We start from the raw sequence: 20,607 nt of genomic DNA, 5'->3' as shown, positions 1-20,607 counted from the left end.
GCAGATTGCTCTGATAAGAAATACAACCCCTGGCAAAAATTATGGAATCACCGGGCTCGGAGGATGTTCATTCAGTTGTTTAATGTTGTTGAAAAAAAGCAGATCACAGACATTGCCATTTGAAATGACTTTAGTTTTGTGCCATGTCTGTGATCTGCTTTTTTTCAACAACATTAAACAACTGAATGAACATCTTCCAAGCCCGGTGATTCCATAATTTTTGCCAGGGGTTGTATTATTTTCATGTGTACTATTGATTTATGAAATAAAAATGAAAACGACTGTTACGCTTTAACAAAACACTCACCTCTCTCAATATCTAAAACTAGAAGCAGATTTTTTTTATACAGTAAATTAGGGCTACCATAAAACTGTTGAAAATAGAGAAAAGCACAAGGCCTGATGCTTACACCCCAAGATATTCAAAATCTTTATGGACAACTACCTTTGTATTTAAAACTTTTAAAGGGGTTGTCCACTACTTGGACAAACCCGTCTCAATTACTGTATGTTCCCCATCTAAAATAATAACATCCTATACTCACCTTCAGTGCATTTCCAGGGCTGGAGGTCTCTGGGGCGCTGGGCGTCTGGTCTCCTGAGGCTGCACTGGAGGTGATTATAGCTGTTACTATTTTACATGGGGGAAATAAAGCGATTGAGAAGGTTGACTGAGTATCCCCTTTAAGCATATCTCTGTAGAATCCCCTTTCCGTCTACAAACAGGTTAAAAAGCTGTAACTTCTGACATTTATCTTTAATAAATATCGACCTTAAACTATAACCCTACCTTTTCAAACCTTACTTCCCTCTATGGACCATAGAGACTAGATTGGATTTGTATTGGGAAGGGAGGCCTGAGACAAAACACTCTCTTTCATCACACAGGCTCGTGCATCAGAGACTCTGATTAAGCCACCAATGCTGAACAAGTTTATGACAGTGAGCTATGTTTCCTGTGTGCGGTTCTCAGTGCAGTGGTTAAGGGCCCACATCAATTGTTCCAGATGCTCGCCCTTTACACCAGCTCAATGGCAAGGGTCGGGATCAACCGTTGCCTCTCGGGGCCGTTTTATATCAAGAACTGCACAAAATAGGGTTGTACCCTTTTATGTATTAGTAATAGAGACTTTTTAGCTACCACTGAGAGCAAACGAATACATTCAAGAGATTTGCACTCCCAATATCGAATAACCAACTAGCAACCACTTGCTTAATCTACGGCAGGATACACCTCAGAATCAAAAATCACCAGATGCAGCCTTGAGGATTCTCTTAAAACTTAACTTTTACTTGTTATTTGTCAGGGATTCCAGACAGGGACGACACCGGGGAGATCACACGATATCTCACCGTGCCGTCACGCTGTCAGTATTTAGTCCGGAAACGCGATCCAGACTACTCGGTATGTGGATATTGGAAAACGACCAGTGAGAGTATGGCGTAACACCTCTGGGTTCCAAAGCCTGGAATCCTTGTTTATGCCCTCCGTACTGTCACTGTCAGCTTCACGATAGCCCAATTATTATTATTCTCTGCCACCACCGAGTTTGAAATATAATACAGGCCTGGCCGGACGCCTGCGTATTGGTAGCTTTTATGGCTTCGGGGAAGGGAACGATTACAGGACAAAAGAAACAGGACTATTAAATTTTATATTTAATCCAAAAGGGAGGCAGTGTTTAGGAAAAATATATACAAGGATGTTACAAAGGAGACATTAAAAATACATAAGCAGTTATATAAAAAAAACAGGATAAAAGAAGACAACTTACACTATACAGTTCGCTACGACGACTCAGCATAGGTGGAGCATGGGCTCCCCAGTTTGATTATGCTGTTATTGAACAGAACCTGTTGCTTATAATTATTATTCCCCCCTGGCAATGAGTGCTCCATGGGTTCTCTTACACCTAAGGGGAGATCTGGCCACACGCCCCCTGTGGTGACATCATGTGGGCCGGTCTCCAGCCTGTACATTTTTATTAAAAATGCTAACTTCTGCAATAACTCATTGCTCGTTGATCACAGAAGCTTGCAAATGATGCCATTTTTTCCCTTATGATTTTATCTTCATTTAGAGACCACACATCGCATAGCTGCAGTCTGCTATGGTAGTGTTTTTCAGTGCCAGAAAAAAAATCCTATCATTCCCTAGTTGATTCTGTCTCTAAAGACATAGGTCCCGATATTGTCGGACGCATGGACCTTACAATATTTCAGATTTCGTTTCGGAGTCAGCGTGTCTACAAATTTTCCTTAGAGGCTCGGGAAGCAGCCTCACGGTTACACGAAAATTAGTGCAAGCCTGCATTTTAATTACCTCCTGCGTCTTTCAGGGACAAGATGTTTGCTTCCTAACGAAGTTATAACACTCCTTGGCTGGCATTTGTTTGTGTAAGCTATTTCTCAGGCGTGTGTTAATTGGGGCTTTTGTACTGAGCAAAAGGGGACAGCTTGGTCATTATCTGGGTCAGGGAAATATGGAAGAACATTTTCTATATTCCTCAATACTTCCCTGACATTATTATAAAAAATATTGGCCTCCATTGCCATAGAATAAAAATAAAATTATTTTTGCTGGAAAGAGTGGTGGTAGCACTCTGCACCACTATGAGAGATCACTCACCACTGTGAGGAAGCTCTTTTGGTGTTTTTAAGCACTTTTTAAGCATAGAGTCACTTATTTTCTATATAATACCCGTGCCTTCCCAAATGCCTAACATACTCCCCTGATGACTTCTCCGAAAGGAGAATGAAATGCGTCAGGAGGGTTTTTATGGGACTAAGTTGAAGGTATATTTGGGTACTGCCCTTGCAAGGGCAGGAGCCATTACTGGGGCACAACAGGGTAGAATAGTCCAGGAGAAGAACTTATGAACATGGACGACTATCCCTGGGAAATGCATACCAGTGAAATGGGTGAGATCCACACATTTTCCTTCTTTGTTATTTTTGAGCACTTGTTTATGATCATATATGTTATCTAACCGTCAGGACATTACATGTGATGAGATATGACAGATATGACATTTATGAATATAAGAGTTTATTGTGTCTGTGATATATAGGTCTTAATGTCCTGAGGTTAGCAGGGTCTTTTTTGGTTAAGCTTCTTGGGTCTATGGCAATTGAGGCCAATATTTTTTATGATAACAAGTAAAAGTTAAGTTTTAAGAGAATCCTCAAGGCTGTGTCTGGTGACTCCCAACATCGAGCCATAAATTTTATTTATTTGTGGACAATTTGCTTCTTTATATCAATGCTCCAAGGATAGACTCTTACCTGTCATTTTGGCTGAGTTATCTAGTTTTGGAAAGCTTAGCAATTTCAAAATAAATTCCACCAAGATGTTGAATGTCTCGCTGCTCTATGAAGAAGCGCATCACTTAAAGTCCTCTTTTCCCTTTAAGTGGCAGTCACAGTAAATAAAACTACTGAGGTAAAAACATCCAAAGATCCCACAGATCGTTCATTATTCTATGCTCTCAATTTTGCCCATAAGCTAAAATCTATAGAAACTAATTTGAGTCATTGGAAGTTCCCTTTCCTGGTTTGGGAAAATGAACGTATTAAAAATTGATACCCTTCCTAAATTACTGTATTTATTGCTAACTATTCCTATCTCCATACTGCTGATATTGTTTTCCACCACCAAATCAATCAGCCTAATGTTAATTTGGAAAAAAAATTCTGCTAGGATTCAATTACAGACTCTGAATCTAAATTAAAAAGAGGAACTGAGTTACCGAATTTCTCATTCTACCATACGGCAGCCCTTTTATAGTGCTTAATTGACTTGTGTAGGAATAATGAAAGTAAATTTTGGGTTGATCTGGAATGGACATCTTCCAAGGCATCTTTCCAATTTCTACCTACACGCCTCTAAAACCAACAGACTCCCCTTTCTCAGCATTTGCATTCCTAAACAAATTGTTATTGAAGGTATGGGATAGAGACAGAGAACTGCTGGAATACTCAATTTTTCCAAGCCTGCTAATGCCCATCTTTAATAAACCTCTTTTTTATTCATTCAAAGGAAAGGGAAACCAGCTCCTCAGTTAATATACACAAAGCCCTACTTCCATAACAAAAAGTAAACCAAAACTAGATATAACAGCCAGTGCCCCATTTCAGGAAAACCTCCAAGATAACGAGGTTGGAAGACTGTGAATTCAGATAGAGACTTTTTTTGCTTTATACTTTTTTGTTTTATATTTCTGACTTTTGCACAAAATTAACTCTTATACGCTACAAATTAGCAAATCCACCATGTATGATCAGTTTGGTTCTGTTTAAATATGTGTTGATCATTTATTTTAATCTGGTCTGTCACCTATGGTGCTCAATGAACCTAACTGACTTATAACTATGCCTTAGCTCTTTAACTACCGTATTTTTCAGACCATAAGATGCACCGGACCATAAGACGCACCTAGGTTTTAGAGGAGGAAAAAAAAAAAAAAGTAAGCAAAAAATGTGTTCATGATGCACTTTTAAGGGGAAGGGGGTCTTCTGCTGACGCTGGTATAGGGGTAATGTCCCCCAATTCTGACAATATCCCCCATCCTGGTATATATGCCCCCCTTCCTTTTATACGTGGTCCCCATCCCCATCCTGGTATGCATGTCACCCCTCATCCCCATCCTGGTATGCCTGGCATCCCTCCATCCTGGTATGCATGGCACCCCTCATCCTTATCCTGATATGCATAGCACCCCTCATCCCTATCCTGGTATGCATGGCACCCCTCATCCATATCCTGGTATGCATGGTACCCCTCATCCTTATCCTGGTATGCATGGCACCCCTCATTCCTATCCTGGTATGCATGGCACCCCTCATTCCTATCCTGGTATGCATGGTACCCCTCATCCCTATCCTGGTATGCATGGTACCCCTCATCCCTATCCTGGTATGCATGGCACCCCTAATCCCTATCCTGGTATGCATGGCACCCCTAATCCCCATCCTGATACGCATGGCACAGTAATCCCCATCCTGGTTTGCATGGAACCCCTCATCCTTATCCTGATATGCATAGCACCCCTCATCCCTATCCTGGTATGCATGGCACCCCTCATCCCTATCCTGGTATGCATGGCACCCCTCATCCTTATCCTGGTATGCATGGCACCCCTAATCTCTATCCTGATACGCATGGCACAGTAATCCCCATCCTGGTATGCATGGCACCCCTAATCCGTATCCTGATACGCATGGTACAGTAATCCCCATCCTGGTATGCATGGCACCCCTCATCCCTGTCCTGGTATGCATGGCACCCCACATCCCTGTCCTGGTATGCATGGCACCCCTCATCCCTATCCTGGTATGCATGGCACCCCTCATTCTTATCCTGATATGCATAGCACCCCTCATCCCTATCCTGGTATGCATGGCTCAGTAATCCCCATCCTGGTATGCATGGCACCCCTCATCCCGATCCTGGTATGCATGGTACCCCTCATCCCTATCCTGATATGCATGGCACAGTAATCGCCATCCTGGTATGCATGGCACCCCTCATCCCTATCCTGGTATGCATGGCACCCTTCATCCCTGTCCTGGTATGAATGGCACCCCTCATCCCTGTCCTGGTATGCATGGCACCCCTCATCCCTATCCTGGTATGCATGGCACCCCACATCCCTGTCCTGGTATGCATGGCACCCCTCATCCCTATCCTGGTATGCATGGCACCCCTCATTCTTATCCTGATATGCATAGCACCCCTCATCCCTATCCTGATATGCATGGCACAGTAATCGCCATCCTGGTATGCATGGCACCCCTCATCCCTATCCTGGTATGCATGGCACCCTTCATCCCTGTCCTGGTATGAATGGCACCCCTCATCCCTGTCCTGGTATGCATGGCACCCCTCATCCCTATCCTGGTATGCATGGCCCCCTCATCCCTGTCCTGGTATGCATGGCACCCCTAATCCCTGTCCTGATACGCATGGCCCCCCTAATCCCCATCAAGCTGCACATAAAAAAAACAAAAAACACTCCTCCTCACCATTCTTCTCACCTCCAGCGCTGCGTCCTGTCTGCCCGCACTGATCTCTCCATGTGAGCCGCGCATGACGTCACTACCATGCGCGGCTCACAAGGAGAGATCAGCTGCCGGAAGTCACTGCTCCCCACGCCGGGACTGTGTGCACGGGGAGCAGTGACTTCATGCTGCTAGCTGGCACACAGCGGGGCTATCTCTGAATATTCACCCTTCCCCTCAGCCATGGGCGTGGAGAGAGGTTGAATATTTAACAGCGGGCACACGCGATTCCGGCAACAGCAGGAGCCCGCTGCCGCTATTAAGGAGCTATTATGGGCGTGGGGAGCAGTGAATATTAATTTTCTTTAGCAGCGGGGACAGTGTAGGCTGCAGCGGGTGGCTGCTGCCTCCTGTTCCCCGCTCCTCCACCGCTACCGCTCCCCCCACACCTGGTATATACACCCCCCCCAACATTCGGACTATAAGACGCACCCCCCATTTTCCTCCAAAATTTTGGAGGAAAAAAGTGTGTCTTATAGTCAGAAAAATACGGTAATTAAAGAGCACTGACTATTATACAGGGCTGTGGAGTCGGTAAGCCAAACCTCCGACTCCTCAATTTCCATGACATCAACTCCACGACTCCCTCATACATGGCTCATGTTTAAGTGATAAATTTACTGTAGCACAGATTCATCTCAGCTAAAAGTCTAGACCCTTAGATCAGGAATAGGACAGACATTTATAGGACATTTCATAACTTTCCCAAATTCTTATGAAAAAATATTCCCCACAAACTGCATTGAACGACTGAACCCAATTTATTATATATTTTAGGAATCAGAGTTGGTCTATTTTATTCCGACTCCACAGCCCTGCTATTATGTCATATTTTACAAATATTTTTACAATGCAAGTTGCACCACATGCAAACTCATATTATAGACTGAGGGGTTGACCAGACAGACATCTTCCCTACAAGAGAATTGTAGTATTACTGTATGTAGTGTCCAGTCAGATAAATGTCTGGGCACTTAACACAATGGTCTCTCTGAGTCTGGGTTATCATCAAGCTAATCTAAGTGTAGAATTAACCTTATGTTTCGTTGCACTATGTGCTCCGCCACAGTACCCTGCCTCACCGATAATACCTTCTGCCATCTACATCAGTATAGCTACTGTACCTGTGTCGTTTTACATCATTGGCTGGTTCTAGCTCATCTGCATTTTTCCACAACGGCATTGCAGAGTTGTTTCTTGCTTGCTGCTGACAGATCTGTTTTATGAAACAGCAAATTCAGCTCTAATAATGAATTCTCTTAAAATTTCTTGTTTAGCTCACATTCCCAAAGTAGGTGGGTGTTTCATATTTTGAAGAAAACTTGTAAATCCAGCAAAGGGTCCAATAAAATATTCTTTTTTATTTAAAGTCCATTAAAATCCACAAATATTAATAACCACTATGGGGTTTCTACCCACTTGAGTGCGTCAGGAGGCAAACAGGAAGCGTTTTCATTTACAGTTGAAACCAGAAGTTTACATACACTATATAAAATGACACATCTGCATGTTTTTCTCAATATCTGACATGAAATCAGAATAAACCTTTCCTGTTTTAGGTCAATTAGGATTACCATAATTTTTAATATTTGCCAAATGCCAGAATAATAAGAGAGAGAATGTTTTAAGGCATTTTTATTACTTACTGCAAAGTCAAAAGTTTACATACACTAAGATTGGAATGCCTATGTGATTATGTCATGTGTTTAGAAGCTTCTGATAGTTTTTTTGGCAACATTTGAGTTAATTAGAGACATACCTGTGGATGTATTTTAATACACACCTGAAACACACTGCTTGTTTGTGTAGCATCATGGGAAAATCTAAAGAAATCAGCCAAGATATCGGGAAGAGAATTATGGACTTGCACAAGTCTGGCTCATCCTTGGGTACAATTTCAAGATACCTGAAAGTGCCTCGTTCATCTGTACAAACAATTATACGCAAGTACAAACAAGATGGGAATGTCCAGCCATCATACCGCTCAGGAAGGAGACGGGTTCTGTGTCCCAGAGATGAAAATGAACACAGGAAGAAAGACCTCTCCTTTTTGGAGACATGTCCTGTGGTCTGATGAAACTAAAATGGAACTTTTTGGGCATAATGACCATTGTTACATTTGGAGGAAAAAGGGAGAACCTTGAAAGCCTAAGAACACCATCCCAACTATGAAACATGGGGGTGGCAGCATCATGTTGTGGGGTTGTTTTGCTGCAGGAGGGACTGGTGCACTTCGCAAAATAGATGGCATCATGAGAAAAGAAGATACAATACTGAAGCAACATCTCAATACACTCAATACATCAGTCAGGAAGTTAAAGCTTGGGTGGAAATGGGTCTTCCAAATGGACAATAATCCGAAGCATACTGCCAAAATGGTAAAAAAGTGGCTTAAGGATAACAAAGTCAATGTTTTGGAGTGGCCATCACAAAGCCCTGATCTCAATCCTATTGAAAATTTATGGGCAAAGCTGGAAAGGCAGGTGCAAGCAAGGCGACCTACAAACCTGCATCAGTTACATCAGTTTTGTCAGGAGGAATGGGCCCAAATTCCAACCAACTATAGTGAGAAGCTTGTGGAAGGATATCCCAAACGTTTGACCAAAGTCATTCAGTTTAAGGGCAATGATACCAAATACTAATGAAATGTATGTAAACTTTTGACTTAGCAGTAAATAATACAAATGCCTTAAAACATTCTCTCTCGCTCTCAATATTCTGGCAATTGGCAAATATTAAAAGTTATGGTAATCCTAATTGACCTAAAACGAGAAAGGTTTATTCCGATTTCATGTCAGATATTGAGAAAAACATGCATATGTGTCTGTTTATATAGTGTATGTAAATTCTGGTTTCAACTGTAAATGTCCATGTCATAAACCGGCCATAAGCAAAAGGAAAAACAAACAGCTTTTAGTGCAGGCAAAACAAAGTAAACAGTGCTTTAGGCAAAGTCTCTGGTTAGCTAGTCCTGTGGGCACACAGGCTGGATAGCGTCCAGTACACTGGCTCAGTCTGCAGATAACAACACACAGGAGGTCTTCTCCCTCCATACACAGATCATACATGTGTCAAACAAAGAACTCCATTTTAACCTCTTAACCACACCCAGAGATGAGGTAAGTGGGCAGCCCTACCCGCCCGTCAAACCTGGTCCCGGATGCACCAAACAATCCTCTTAATTCTATGTGTACTAGAGCAACACTCCAGGATTACTTCAGAGATGACAACCATCTCTGTGACACATACCTCCCATCAACTATATGTCTGGTAGCTGCCTTACACCGCAGACATGTATGCAATGAATAAGGACATCAGTCAAAAACATGTCTGCGGTTATTAATATTTGTGGATGGATTTTAATGGACTTTAAATAAAGAAGAATATTTTTTTGGACCCTTTGCTGGATTTGCACATTTCATTTTCTTCATGGTGCAACCTTGCAAAACTACAAGATCGTCCGTGCAATAGGGATCCATTTATCCATGGGTGAACTGATTTTCTGTGGACCCTGATTGGTTTCACACTACTTACTCTGTGTTTCTTATTAGGTCCAACACCCTGCAGAAATCTGTACACCAAAAAATAGTATGGTACGAGTTGGCAAATTTTCTGCCTAGTTCCTCGAAGCTTTTGAGAAAAAGCACTGCAATGGAGGAAAAAGGCTTCAACTGTTTGAGCCCTCGTTGGTTGAGGACATGGCGAATTTGGGGATTCATATCCGCTTTAAGTCTCAGAAAGACACAGTTCCCTTGTCAAGTCAGAAATATAATTTTTCTTTTATCGTCGATTCAGAAAAGCAATAAAATACAAACCAAGAGCCTTCCCAAATCTTTAATCTGTGTAACGTACAATGGGTACTGCACAGAAAGCACAGAGGCCTAAAACAACACACTTACACACATACAAGCAAAATAGTATTTGTACACACCAAAGTAATACAAAAAATGAAAACCAGGGAGCAGCAGACAGACATTTGAAAGAGTTCATAGTCATGTTAAAGTCTCTCTTGTACATCTGCACACCAACTGTTACTGTAATACCCAACAAGTAACTCTTTATAAATAAATTATTACATAGAAAACCGACAGTCTAGATTATAATCCTGGAGATAACAAGAGAAATGTAAGGCTACAGGAACTTCTAGGAAATGCAGCAAAGGTAAAATACCTTTCTGTCCGGGCTTCAGAAAGTGCAGGATCCTATACATGGGAGAAAAATTGCATTTAACTCCATCAATGCTAGTGGTGTGTACAACAGCCAGCTATCAGTGAAAGAGTTGGAATCTGGAAGGTAAAATAACCTCTGGTTTTCATTTATTGTATTTTTTTTTCTAACATTGTAAACTTAATTTTTATTTATTTTTGGTTATTTGAGACTAAGATGTTGAATCAATGGATACAACTTCTCATAGGAGAAACAGACAAGGTTGTGGTTAGGCCTTCCGAAGCAACAGAGACAAAAACTATAGCAGTTTCAAACTGATAAAGAATAGGCATTGTCACTTACACACACAGCTATTTCAGGGTACGCTGGCCCCAACCCTATTTAGAAGCCGATTTTGACTATTGCTTTTGGAAAATGAGTACAAGCTAACATGGTAATCACAAATTATTTAACAGGTAATGATGAGCTGGACTTTACTTTTCCTATAACCTTCATGATGGAATCTCCTAGAACAAACCTACTTTTTGTACACCTTCTTATATTATTGCAGTCAAAATATATATTTCAGTTATGTCATTTCCACGTGGCAAAGATTCAACAACCCATAGTCAGGAAAAGCAGAATGCTTTGAGAAAGCTTAACAAAGAGCGAACATATGAGGATATACAGAGTATGATTGTCAATTCTACATGGGATAAATGGAGCAATGAGGATAAATCTAGAATATTGCACTTATGCAAATGACAATTACATTATACTTGGTCCTTTAATTTAATTGCTTTGTACATAATGCCTGAAAACAAAAAAAAACTACTTTTTATTTCTTTTTTTTTTTATATTAATTAAAAAGGAACTCCCGCTCCCTAGACATTTTCTACATAAATAAATAACTTTCACTTTTATATAACCACTTTTCTGAACATTTACATTTGTATGTTGTACAATATCTACACACAATAGTTTATCATCCCTTTCACATGACAATAAATTTACATACTTTCTCTCTTTGTGCAATTTTCTTGTTGCTTGCATTCACTATCTGAAAGGCCATATCTAATTCTCTATAAACATTTGTTATATATGTGTAATTTTCCCAGTTAAGGATGAGTCTCATTCTATTTAGCAGTGATCTTACCTAAAGTTGGTATTCAGTGACCTTCATGGTTACTGCTATACAGCCACAGTGCCTTAGCTAACAGCTTACAATACACAAAGTTTACTGTGCTTTATATTGTAAGTGGTAAATTATCAAAGCTTCTCCATAAAAGAAACCTGTCATCTCCAGAAATGCCATTTACCTAGGAATTTAGTGGCTATCTGCATTTAAATCATGCTTGGTTGGCGTTCTGGAGAAGCAGCTTCATGGAGAAGATATCTACCGTATATTCTCACTGCAGCCACTCTCTTCGTCATTGGGGCAGTGCAGGTTACGTTCGCTGCTCACTATACAGCGAGTAATCTCTCTCTGGCGCATTGAATGATCGCTTGCTCTGAAGCATATGCATAGCACACTGTCAAAGTGTCAGGGAGTGATGATAGAACGTTCACAGTGTAGTGAGCCAGTGACTGTAATAGCGAGCAGCTGCAGGAAGAATAAAACTTAATTTTCCCCCTGCAGCTGCTGCTCCAGTAAAACAGCCAGGCATGTTTTTAAATGCTACTTACCTGAAGATTACCACTATATATGCAAGTGAATAGCATTTTGGGAGGTGACAGGTTATCTTTAAACGACTGTGACTGCTAATTTTTCCATTTTAGCTGTCAAGTAAACGGTATCCTCAAATACCAACTGTAACAATTATAGAAATATAAACGTAAATATTATTTGTAAAAATATTATCTTTTTGGAAAAAGAATATCAATAGGTGAATGTCTACTATATAATATGCAATGTAAGATGAATTTGTCTTTGTCTTCCCATTATTAAAAATGTAAAATTTAAATAAGATTTTGTAGAGGGGTTTTATATTTTTATGATGTTGCGGTTTAAGCAGGCAAATGATACAACTCGCTCTCTATAGGTTAAAACAATCTTAAACTGGCATTAAGTTATATTTCCTATCAAGCCAGAATGGTAACAACTCACAACTGCTAACAGCAAAAGTGCACACGTATTCTTTTATTTTAAAGGGGTTATCCAACGCTGGTGAAATCTTCAGCAAGCACTGCAGTTTGGCAAATTCCCTACGATGAGTAATGCACACACAGTTAAGATTCGGCTCCATTTGCCGGTTCCAGTGGTCGTCATCTGACCACAAGTATGTGATTTGTAGACAACTAGAGTCTCAGCCACATATTGCAATGTTGTACTGAGAAACGAAGCTGGGATTCTACTTGGCACCTTACCGAAACTATGCAAATCACATACTTGTGGCCACGTAACGACCAACTGAAACGGCAAGCGAAGCCAAATCCTAACTACACTATTAGGATTTGGCAGCGCCTGCCGAAGATTTCACCAGAGGTGGACATCCCCTTTAAATCAAACTAAAAATCTTCCTTTTTTGTCTTCTGTTCACCTCTTTAATTGACATTAAGGAAGATTTCACAGTGCTAAAAGAGTGTATAGTAATTTCCTATAATTACATGTTGAAAAGTGGCTGATCAGTCTAAATGACTAAATGGTGTGAAAACAAATTTGCTGTTTGGCGCTTTCTTCATTTAGCCTTAGAGAGAGGAGAGTATGTAGAAGTCCTATAGACTGACCATACAGGAGCATATAGTGTCTCCCTGGTTGATTGGAAATTGAGATATGGCCTTTTTTTTTTTTTTTTATTTCTACCTTTTTTTTTTCTTGGGGCACGTTTGCTTTAATTCTGTATCCTGGGTGAAACCACAGCACAAAAAAATAATAATAATAATAATAATATCTATCCCCTGGTTTAGCAATATTTAAATGACCATGCACTACAGACAAGAATGTGTAGCTACATGAGATGGTAACAGGTCTCCAATCTAAAAATTATCAGTGCAAAGAAAACAATGAGGTTGTACAGTTGAGCAACTACACGCAAAAGCAGCAAACTGGACAATTACAGAATCGTAAGAACTTTAGATACAAAAGGACTTCGGTTACTGGTTTGGACTTCTCCTCCGATCACCAAAGTTACAGCAAAGTTTACCTGCGCACATCTGGTTATAAAGGTGTTCTTTACATAGGTCCACAACATTAAAATGACCAAGGCAGACTGTTAAGAGATACTGGAATATTGTGATTGCATGAAAATTATCCTCCTTCTGTTACAGGAAAAAAAAGGAAAGAAACGTTTGTTTGTTTTTTTCCATTTGTTGTGCCTTAGTTTGCAAGACAGAAAGCCAACAAGGGCAGGACTTGAAGTCAATCGGACTCCTCAGTTTCCATCTTGTTCTGTGGAGGCTGCCTCTTCTTGAGTAAAGTTAACAGGCTCTCAAGCTTCGAGGCGAAAGTGAACAATATACTTGACAGGATGTGTGCTGTGCATTCTTTTAGTAACATTTCAGAGATGGCTAAGGTATAGGAGGCACGTATTTACATCTGTAAGTCCTTGAACTTGCTTTAAAAAAATTAAAAAACAAAACATGTTGGGCTACTTATGAATTTGATTTGCCCCCTCTGTGGTTCTCAGATATTTATCTCCTGGGCATTACTACCCTTTTAAGGCCTGCAGTTCAACACTTCTGTTCACCAGCTCTGCTATTGTTGTTATATAGTAGCACCATTTTGTCAGCACTGTCTCTTCAACAAAGTTGTGCCTCTCACTTCTTGTCCCTACCCTACCTTTAACTGACAAGAGCCAAGCGCACAAGAACATGTCCAGACATTTATGGGAGCTCATTTCTGACTTAAAACGCCAGATTCCAGCTTGGTGGTGGCTGCACTCCTGCCCCAACATCCTGCCGCAATACTCATACTTCTTTGGCTACGTTCCTTTTCCCGATCACGGTCACTCTCAGACTGACTTTGTGTTCTCTCCGGTTTGTGGTTGCTGCTACTGGTTGGTTGTGATGAGATAGTACGAAGCAAGTGATTCCTCTTCCTCAGAAAGTCTGTCTGGCCAGGGAGGCAGAAGCTTCCCTTCCGCAGTGCTATTCTGTTTGTGTTCTTGGCAGGCCGTGATCTGTGGCTGTATTCCAATTGGGCAAGGTGGGAAGCATAGCCCTCAGTGATAAACTGCAAGAATAAACGGCAATGATCACCTTAACCATATGCAATTATTCCTTTGATATTTGAATTGTAGAACAGTACTACCAGAAATAAGAGTTGCCAGAGATTAGAGGGGGAAAGTACTATTTTTAACATGTCTTTTTGTAAAGTGAACCTACTTCATTAAGTTGCATGCGCCTCTTAATTAATTAGGTGCACCTTAATCCAGCAGACCCATTGATTAAGACTGATGTGCACAACGCCAGTATTAGTGAATCGGGTCTAAAGTGCTATTGAGTGTATGGACAGTATAGGAGCATAAGACAGAATGGACCAGAAAAATAAAAATTTAGGGAGGGAGAATTGTTAAATTGGTAAGGTGATAGGCCTGAATAGAAGAGATGTGTTTTTTAGGGCATGTTTAAAATTGTGGGTGCTTGGAATTGACCATATTTTCTGGAGTAGTGTATGCCAGAGAACTGGCGCAGCACAAAGAAAGTCTTGGGGTCAGGAGAGGGAGGATCACATGATGGTGGATTTTAGACTTCAAAAGGGGGAGAACAGGTAGGGTGGTAGAAAGAGATAAGGGAGGAGATGTAGGGTGGTGCAAATCTGTGGAGAGCTTTGTGGGGGAGTGTCATAACTTTATGTTGTATTGTGTAGCAGATGGGCAACTAGTGCAGTGACTGGCACAGGGTGGAGGCAAATATGACTCTGGCTACTGCATTCAGTATAGAATAGAGATGGAAAGTAGTAAGCGGAAGACCCATTATTAGAGAATTACAATAGTCCACACTAATATTTACATACTATTTCTATCTATAGATAGATATAATTTGTTCATGTAGTGCAAGAGCCACCAATGTAACCTTTTATTAACAAAATAGAACTATAATGATCTATAGCAGACATCTAACTTCTCAGACTCACATATAAAGATTATATATAATTATAAATTAAATAATGATTATTATTTAGTGCCATCATTTGACTTTGCAGAGGCCTTTGATAATGTCCCACACAACAGCTTTGCACTGGTGCTTCAGAAGCAGGGACTTGGGTACACTCTATACACATGTGTTAAAGAAAAACTCTTAAAGAACAGGAAAAGGTTATAAATGATGCATTGCCTACACATGATAAAATCAACAGTGGAGTACCACAAGGATTAGTGTTAGCACCCCCATACATATTAGACTACAGTTGGCCGAAGCTGCTGATATTTGCTGGCAGTCTAATGTGTATGGGAGTCTCCAGACAGATGATGTCAGGGGAGATAAGTGTGGGATAGTTTAAATATTAACCTGAACCTTTTTTTTCACTATTTCATATTAACAGCCCCGGCTGAACGGAGCAGAGTTTGAACATACACACCGCCGCTCCATTCATTTTGATAGAAGTGCTGGAGATCAGCCGAGCGCTGCGCTCAGCAATCTCCTGCGCTCCCATGGAGAATGAATGGAGCCGCAGTAAGCATGACTGACCTATTCTCCTTGGGATCAGAGGGGGGCCATGGTGGTCGCACCCCCCAGCATTCGTAAAATTATTTTTTATCCATGTGATAGGGGATAACTTTTAAACTTGAGAACACTCCATTGAAAGCAAACTTCGGGCAAAACGAGGCCTGATGTTTTCTCAGGCACAGCATTATCCACAACCCATGCACTGATTCCCTGTGTCATGCGAAACTTACACAAAGCATCACATAGTGTATCAGTGTATTTTTTTAGCAGATCTGTCACCAGATTTCACAATGCATATTGCAAACATTACTAAATAAATGTTGCATTTCGTGTCAGAATGTCTGGATAATCCTTTACAGTTTAATATCAAAATAAGATAAATGCAGGACCAAGACATAATGATCTAAAATATGCCAGACATCTATTATGGCAATGCTAAAAAAATATATATAAAAAACACAGTTATACATATTCCAGTCAATTCAATTACAATTTATGTCAATATAATGCAAAATTTGGATATTTTATATAATCTGGTCTTGGTCCTGCATTTATCCTATTTTGATATTGAGGTTTTCTTGCTTTATTCATATTGGGACTATTTTATTCTTTGGGCTTCCTATCAGATTTGCTTGTTATTTATAACATTTAACTGAATTTCTGCCTGATTGACCGCTCCTCAGTGTCCCTGCTGCTGTTGAGATCTTACACTACTCAGTACAAGCTGTAGCTGTCACTCAGCCTGGTTGTGCTATGATTGAATACACTTTGGCTCATGAGCCTTTTTATTTTATAGCTGGACTTATAAAATGTTGATCTTAAAGAAGGGAGTGCCTCTTTAACATCGGGATAATACTGTTATTCTGACAGATTTTGAAAGCACACAAATCAGTCGCATCTGGTCTAACAGACCTATTTAATAATGTATGCAGTTTATATTGTGAAATCTGTTGACAGATCTGCTTTCAATAGCTTTTTCTATTGCCTTTGCCAGGAAAATGGAAAGTTCACTAAACAGCATTATTTCAGTACAGTAACTCTTAGCTTCTTACCTGACACTGGTGTTGTAACTTCTTGGTGGGTCGGCCTACAATAAAAATCTGCATTGGTGACAAACCTATAGTACTGTATACTGAAATGTCTTTTGTGGAGCCATAAGCTGCATGGATTTTCATGTGTACCTGCAAAAACAAACCAAATACATGCATGTATTTAAACCATAAAATACTATATAATAATATTTATATTGTGTGACCCTATACGACAGAGTTTATACGCAATATATAATTTAATAAAATTAAATATTATACTACATATAATTAACTGCACAAACATTTTGAAAAGACATAAAACATATCTGAAGTGTCAATTGGTGGGGCTCCAAGTGCGGAGATCCTCACCAATCGTTAAAATGAAGGGCCAGAATTGAGTAGCTGAGCACCAGTCTCCTTAGAGGCTAAGTATGGCTCGTAGACTTCCATACTGTGCCCATCTTCAGTCTCAAAAGGAAAGCAGGGATTCTGCCCCTTCATTTTGGTGAGTTGTGGAAGTGTCGGCACTCAGACCCCAACCAATCAAAACTTCTGACATGTCACAAGTTTTGTAAAAGTGCTGATACATTTTAAAACACAATACTAAATAACACAGAAGAAAAATATGGATCTATTTCTATCATTACAAAATAGAGAAACTGCTGTATTTGCATGCATCTCTCTTTATTAAAATACAGAGGCAGTGAACACTTAAGCAAGTTGAAGATGAAATGATCTCTAAAAGGCCTAAAGTTAAAGATGACACATTTCCTTGGTATTTTATGCAAAAAATATATATATTTTCATCTCTTACATTTTAAAAATTACAAAAAGGAAAATGGGCCGATGCAAAAGTTTGGGCACTCTACATGGTTAGTACCTAGTAGCATGCACTTTTGCAAGTATCACAGCTTGTAAATGCTTTTTGTAGCCAGACAAGAGTCTTTCAGTTCTTCTTTGAGGGATTTTCATCCATTCTTCCTTGGAAAATTCTTCCAGTTCTGTGAGATTCCTGGGTCGTTTTGCATGCACTGCTATTTTGAGGTCTAACCACAGAATTTCAATGATGTTCAGATCAGGGGACTGTGAAGGCCATTGTAAAACCTTCAGCTTACGCCTTTTGAGGTAGTCCATTGTGGATTTTGACATGTGTTTAGGATCATTATCCATTTGTAGAAGCCATTCTCTTTTCAAGTTCAGCTTTTTTTTTTTTTTTACAGATGGTGTTATGTTTGTGTCAGGAATGGGTTGAAATTTCATAGAATCCATTCTTCCCTCTACCCGTGAAATGTTCCCCGTGCCACTGGCTGCAACACAACCCCAAAACATGATTGATCCACCCCCATGCCTAATGGTTGGTGAGATGTTCTTTTCCTGAAATTTTGTGCCCTTTTATCTCCACACATATCTTTGATCATTGTGGCCAAAGAGTTCTACTTTCACATCATCGATCCACAGACCTTGTTTCCAAAATGCATCAGGCTTGTTCTTTTGCATACTTATGATGCTGAATTTTATGTTGAGTACGCAGGAGAGGTTTTCTTCTGATGACTCTTCCACGAAGGCCATATTTGTGCAAGTGTCTCTGAACAGTAAAACAAGGTATCACAACTACAGAGTCTGCTAAATCTTTCTGAAGGTCTTTTTCAGGCAAGCCGGGGTTCTGATTTGCCTCTCTAGCAATCCTACGAGCAGCTCTCACTGCAATTTTGCTTGGTCTTCCAGACCTTATCTTGATCTCCACTATTCCTGTTAACTAACATTTCTTAATTACATTTCAAACTGAGGAAAGGGCAACTTGAAACTGCTTTGCTATTTTCTTATAGCATTCTACTGTGCTTTGTGGGCCTCCTTCATTTTCAGAGTGCTAGGCAGCTGTTTTCTGGCACAAAGTTAGAGGAAGATGTTTTTTTTTTATAAAGGTGGGAAATTTGCATCACTTGGCCTTTCCTAACGATGATAGTTTACAAGCCATAACCCTAACATGTTAATTAAGGTGTGAAACCTTGGTCAAGTTATCTGAGCCCACAAATCTCCAAGGGTGCCCAAACCTTTGCATTGGCCCATTTTCCTATTTGTAATTTTTAAAATGTAAAACATGAAAAAATATATATTTTTTGCCTAATATATAAAGTAAATTTGTCATCTTTAACTTTAGGCCTTTAGAGATCATTTCATCTTCAACTTGCTTAACTGTTCACAATAACAGTAATTTTGACCAGGGGTGCACAAACTTTTACATGCCACTATGTATGTAAGGTAATGTTCGAGCAAGGGTCTGCTAGTGATATATTGTAGATAATTCTTACATGTGTTCAGTAATTTATAATCTAAAATATCTGTACAGACACTCACACAAGGGAAGGCTGTCAACCATTTCCCCTTGCTTACCTGGTGTCAATACATTCTACAGTGCTCATATTTAAATTTAGCAGATGCAAATTTTGATACCTCTAACCCTTAAAGGGATATTGATTTGGACAGAAAGAGAAGGCTGCAGCCACTCAGCACTAGCTGATTGGCTGCAGCTGCCACATGAGGCTCCCATCGGATGTTGATGCCGGCAGTCCATCAAGGAACAAGGCTGCAAGATTGGAGAAGTGCATGGTATTTTTTTTTTATTATTATTTCTATTTTTTTTTACCCCGTACATCCCCCCATGCAAAACCCATTGATTTGTACAGTGTCCACTTATCTAGAAAGGACATCATCCTTAAAGGAAATCTGACATGTCACACAGTAACAAAGCTGGAGAGGCAGAGGCTTCAGATCTACAGCCTCATTTGCAGATCAATTCAAACGCTCATTTCTCAGTAACTGAGGAATGGATTGACCATGTAAAAAAGTATTCTTTTAAAGACCTAAATGTACGTTTTTGTCAGGGTGCAAAAAATAAACCCTCACAGAGCTCCATATTCCGAAAATTTAAAATGTTACGGGTCTCGGAAAATGGCGACATAAGCAATTAAAGAGGTTATCCACTACTCTTACATTGATGACCTTTCCTTAGGATAGGTCGTCAACGTCTGATTGGTTTGAGTCCCACGGAGCTGGTCGTCTTCTGGTAGTGGCTGAGGCTTGGTACTGCACATTCGCCTCCTATTCAAATCAATAGGAGGCGGATGTGTGGCACCCTGCGGCGCCTACTACCAGAAGACGGAGCAGCTCGGCAAGTGAATACTTCGGGCCGGCACCCACCGCCACCGATAACAGCTGGTCGCCGGGGGTGCCGGACCCTGACAGATCAGATATTGATGACCTATCCTAAGGAAAGGTCATCAATGTAAAAGTAGTGGATAACCTCTTTAAGCTATTTTTTTTTTTACAAATTTCTGTTTTTTTTTTTCACCACTTAATTAAAAAAAAACTATTCATGTTTGGTATCTTAAAGTGAACCTGTCATCAGGATTCAACTACGTAAACTACAGGCGGTGTCAGGTTGGCGCCGTTACACTGAGTAAAATGATACCTGGGTTGATGACATCCATCCTCTGGTTGTTGTTTAATCTTTATTTGCAGTTTGGAGATAATTCGATTCTGGTGCTCCGGGGCGGCCCTTTCATTGGTGCGCTGGCCTCACCGTCATCATTGTGGCTTAAATGACAGGTCACTGATCCTTCAGTGACTTGCCCCCTATCTTAAATACTTCGCTTGCGCAGTTCATATTGTTGTCTTTGTAAAATGTTTTTTAACTCTAGCAAAATGGCGCATGCGCAGTAGCAGCTATCGCTTGCCGAGATGCTACTGCGTGCGCGTGCCACGG

General features: G+C 40.3%; 1 protein-coding gene across 11 annotated transcripts in view; it reads right to left on the bottom strand.

Moving 5' to 3' along the window:
- Positions 1-9,879: 9,879 nt before the first annotated feature.
- Positions 9,880-20,607, bottom strand: part of PITPNM2 (phosphatidylinositol transfer protein membrane associated 2) — a 398,693-nt gene continuing 387,965 nt past the window's right edge. For all 11 annotated transcript variants that reach the window (XM_073676202.1, XM_073676201.1, XM_073676209.1 and 8 more), the window contains 2 exons: positions 16,866-16,994; positions 9,880-14,377 (listed from right to left, as the gene is read on the bottom strand). In XM_073676202.1, coding sequence (XP_073532303.1) covers positions 14,039-14,377; positions 16,866-16,994 — 468 coding nt within the window. In that variant the 3' untranslated portion in view covers positions 9,880-14,038. The remainder of the gene's footprint in view (positions 14,378-16,865; positions 16,995-20,607) is intronic.

The sequence above is a fragment of the Phyllobates terribilis genome, unplaced genomic scaffold (assembly GCF_046119375.1).
Source record: "Phyllobates terribilis strain yellow unplaced genomic scaffold, ASM4611937v1 Scaffold_1__5_contigs__length_1240528914, whole genome shotgun sequence".
Lineage (NCBI taxonomy): Eukaryota > Metazoa > Chordata > Amphibia > Anura > Dendrobatidae > Phyllobates > Phyllobates terribilis.
This window is presented reverse-complemented; position numbering and strand designations above follow the sequence as displayed.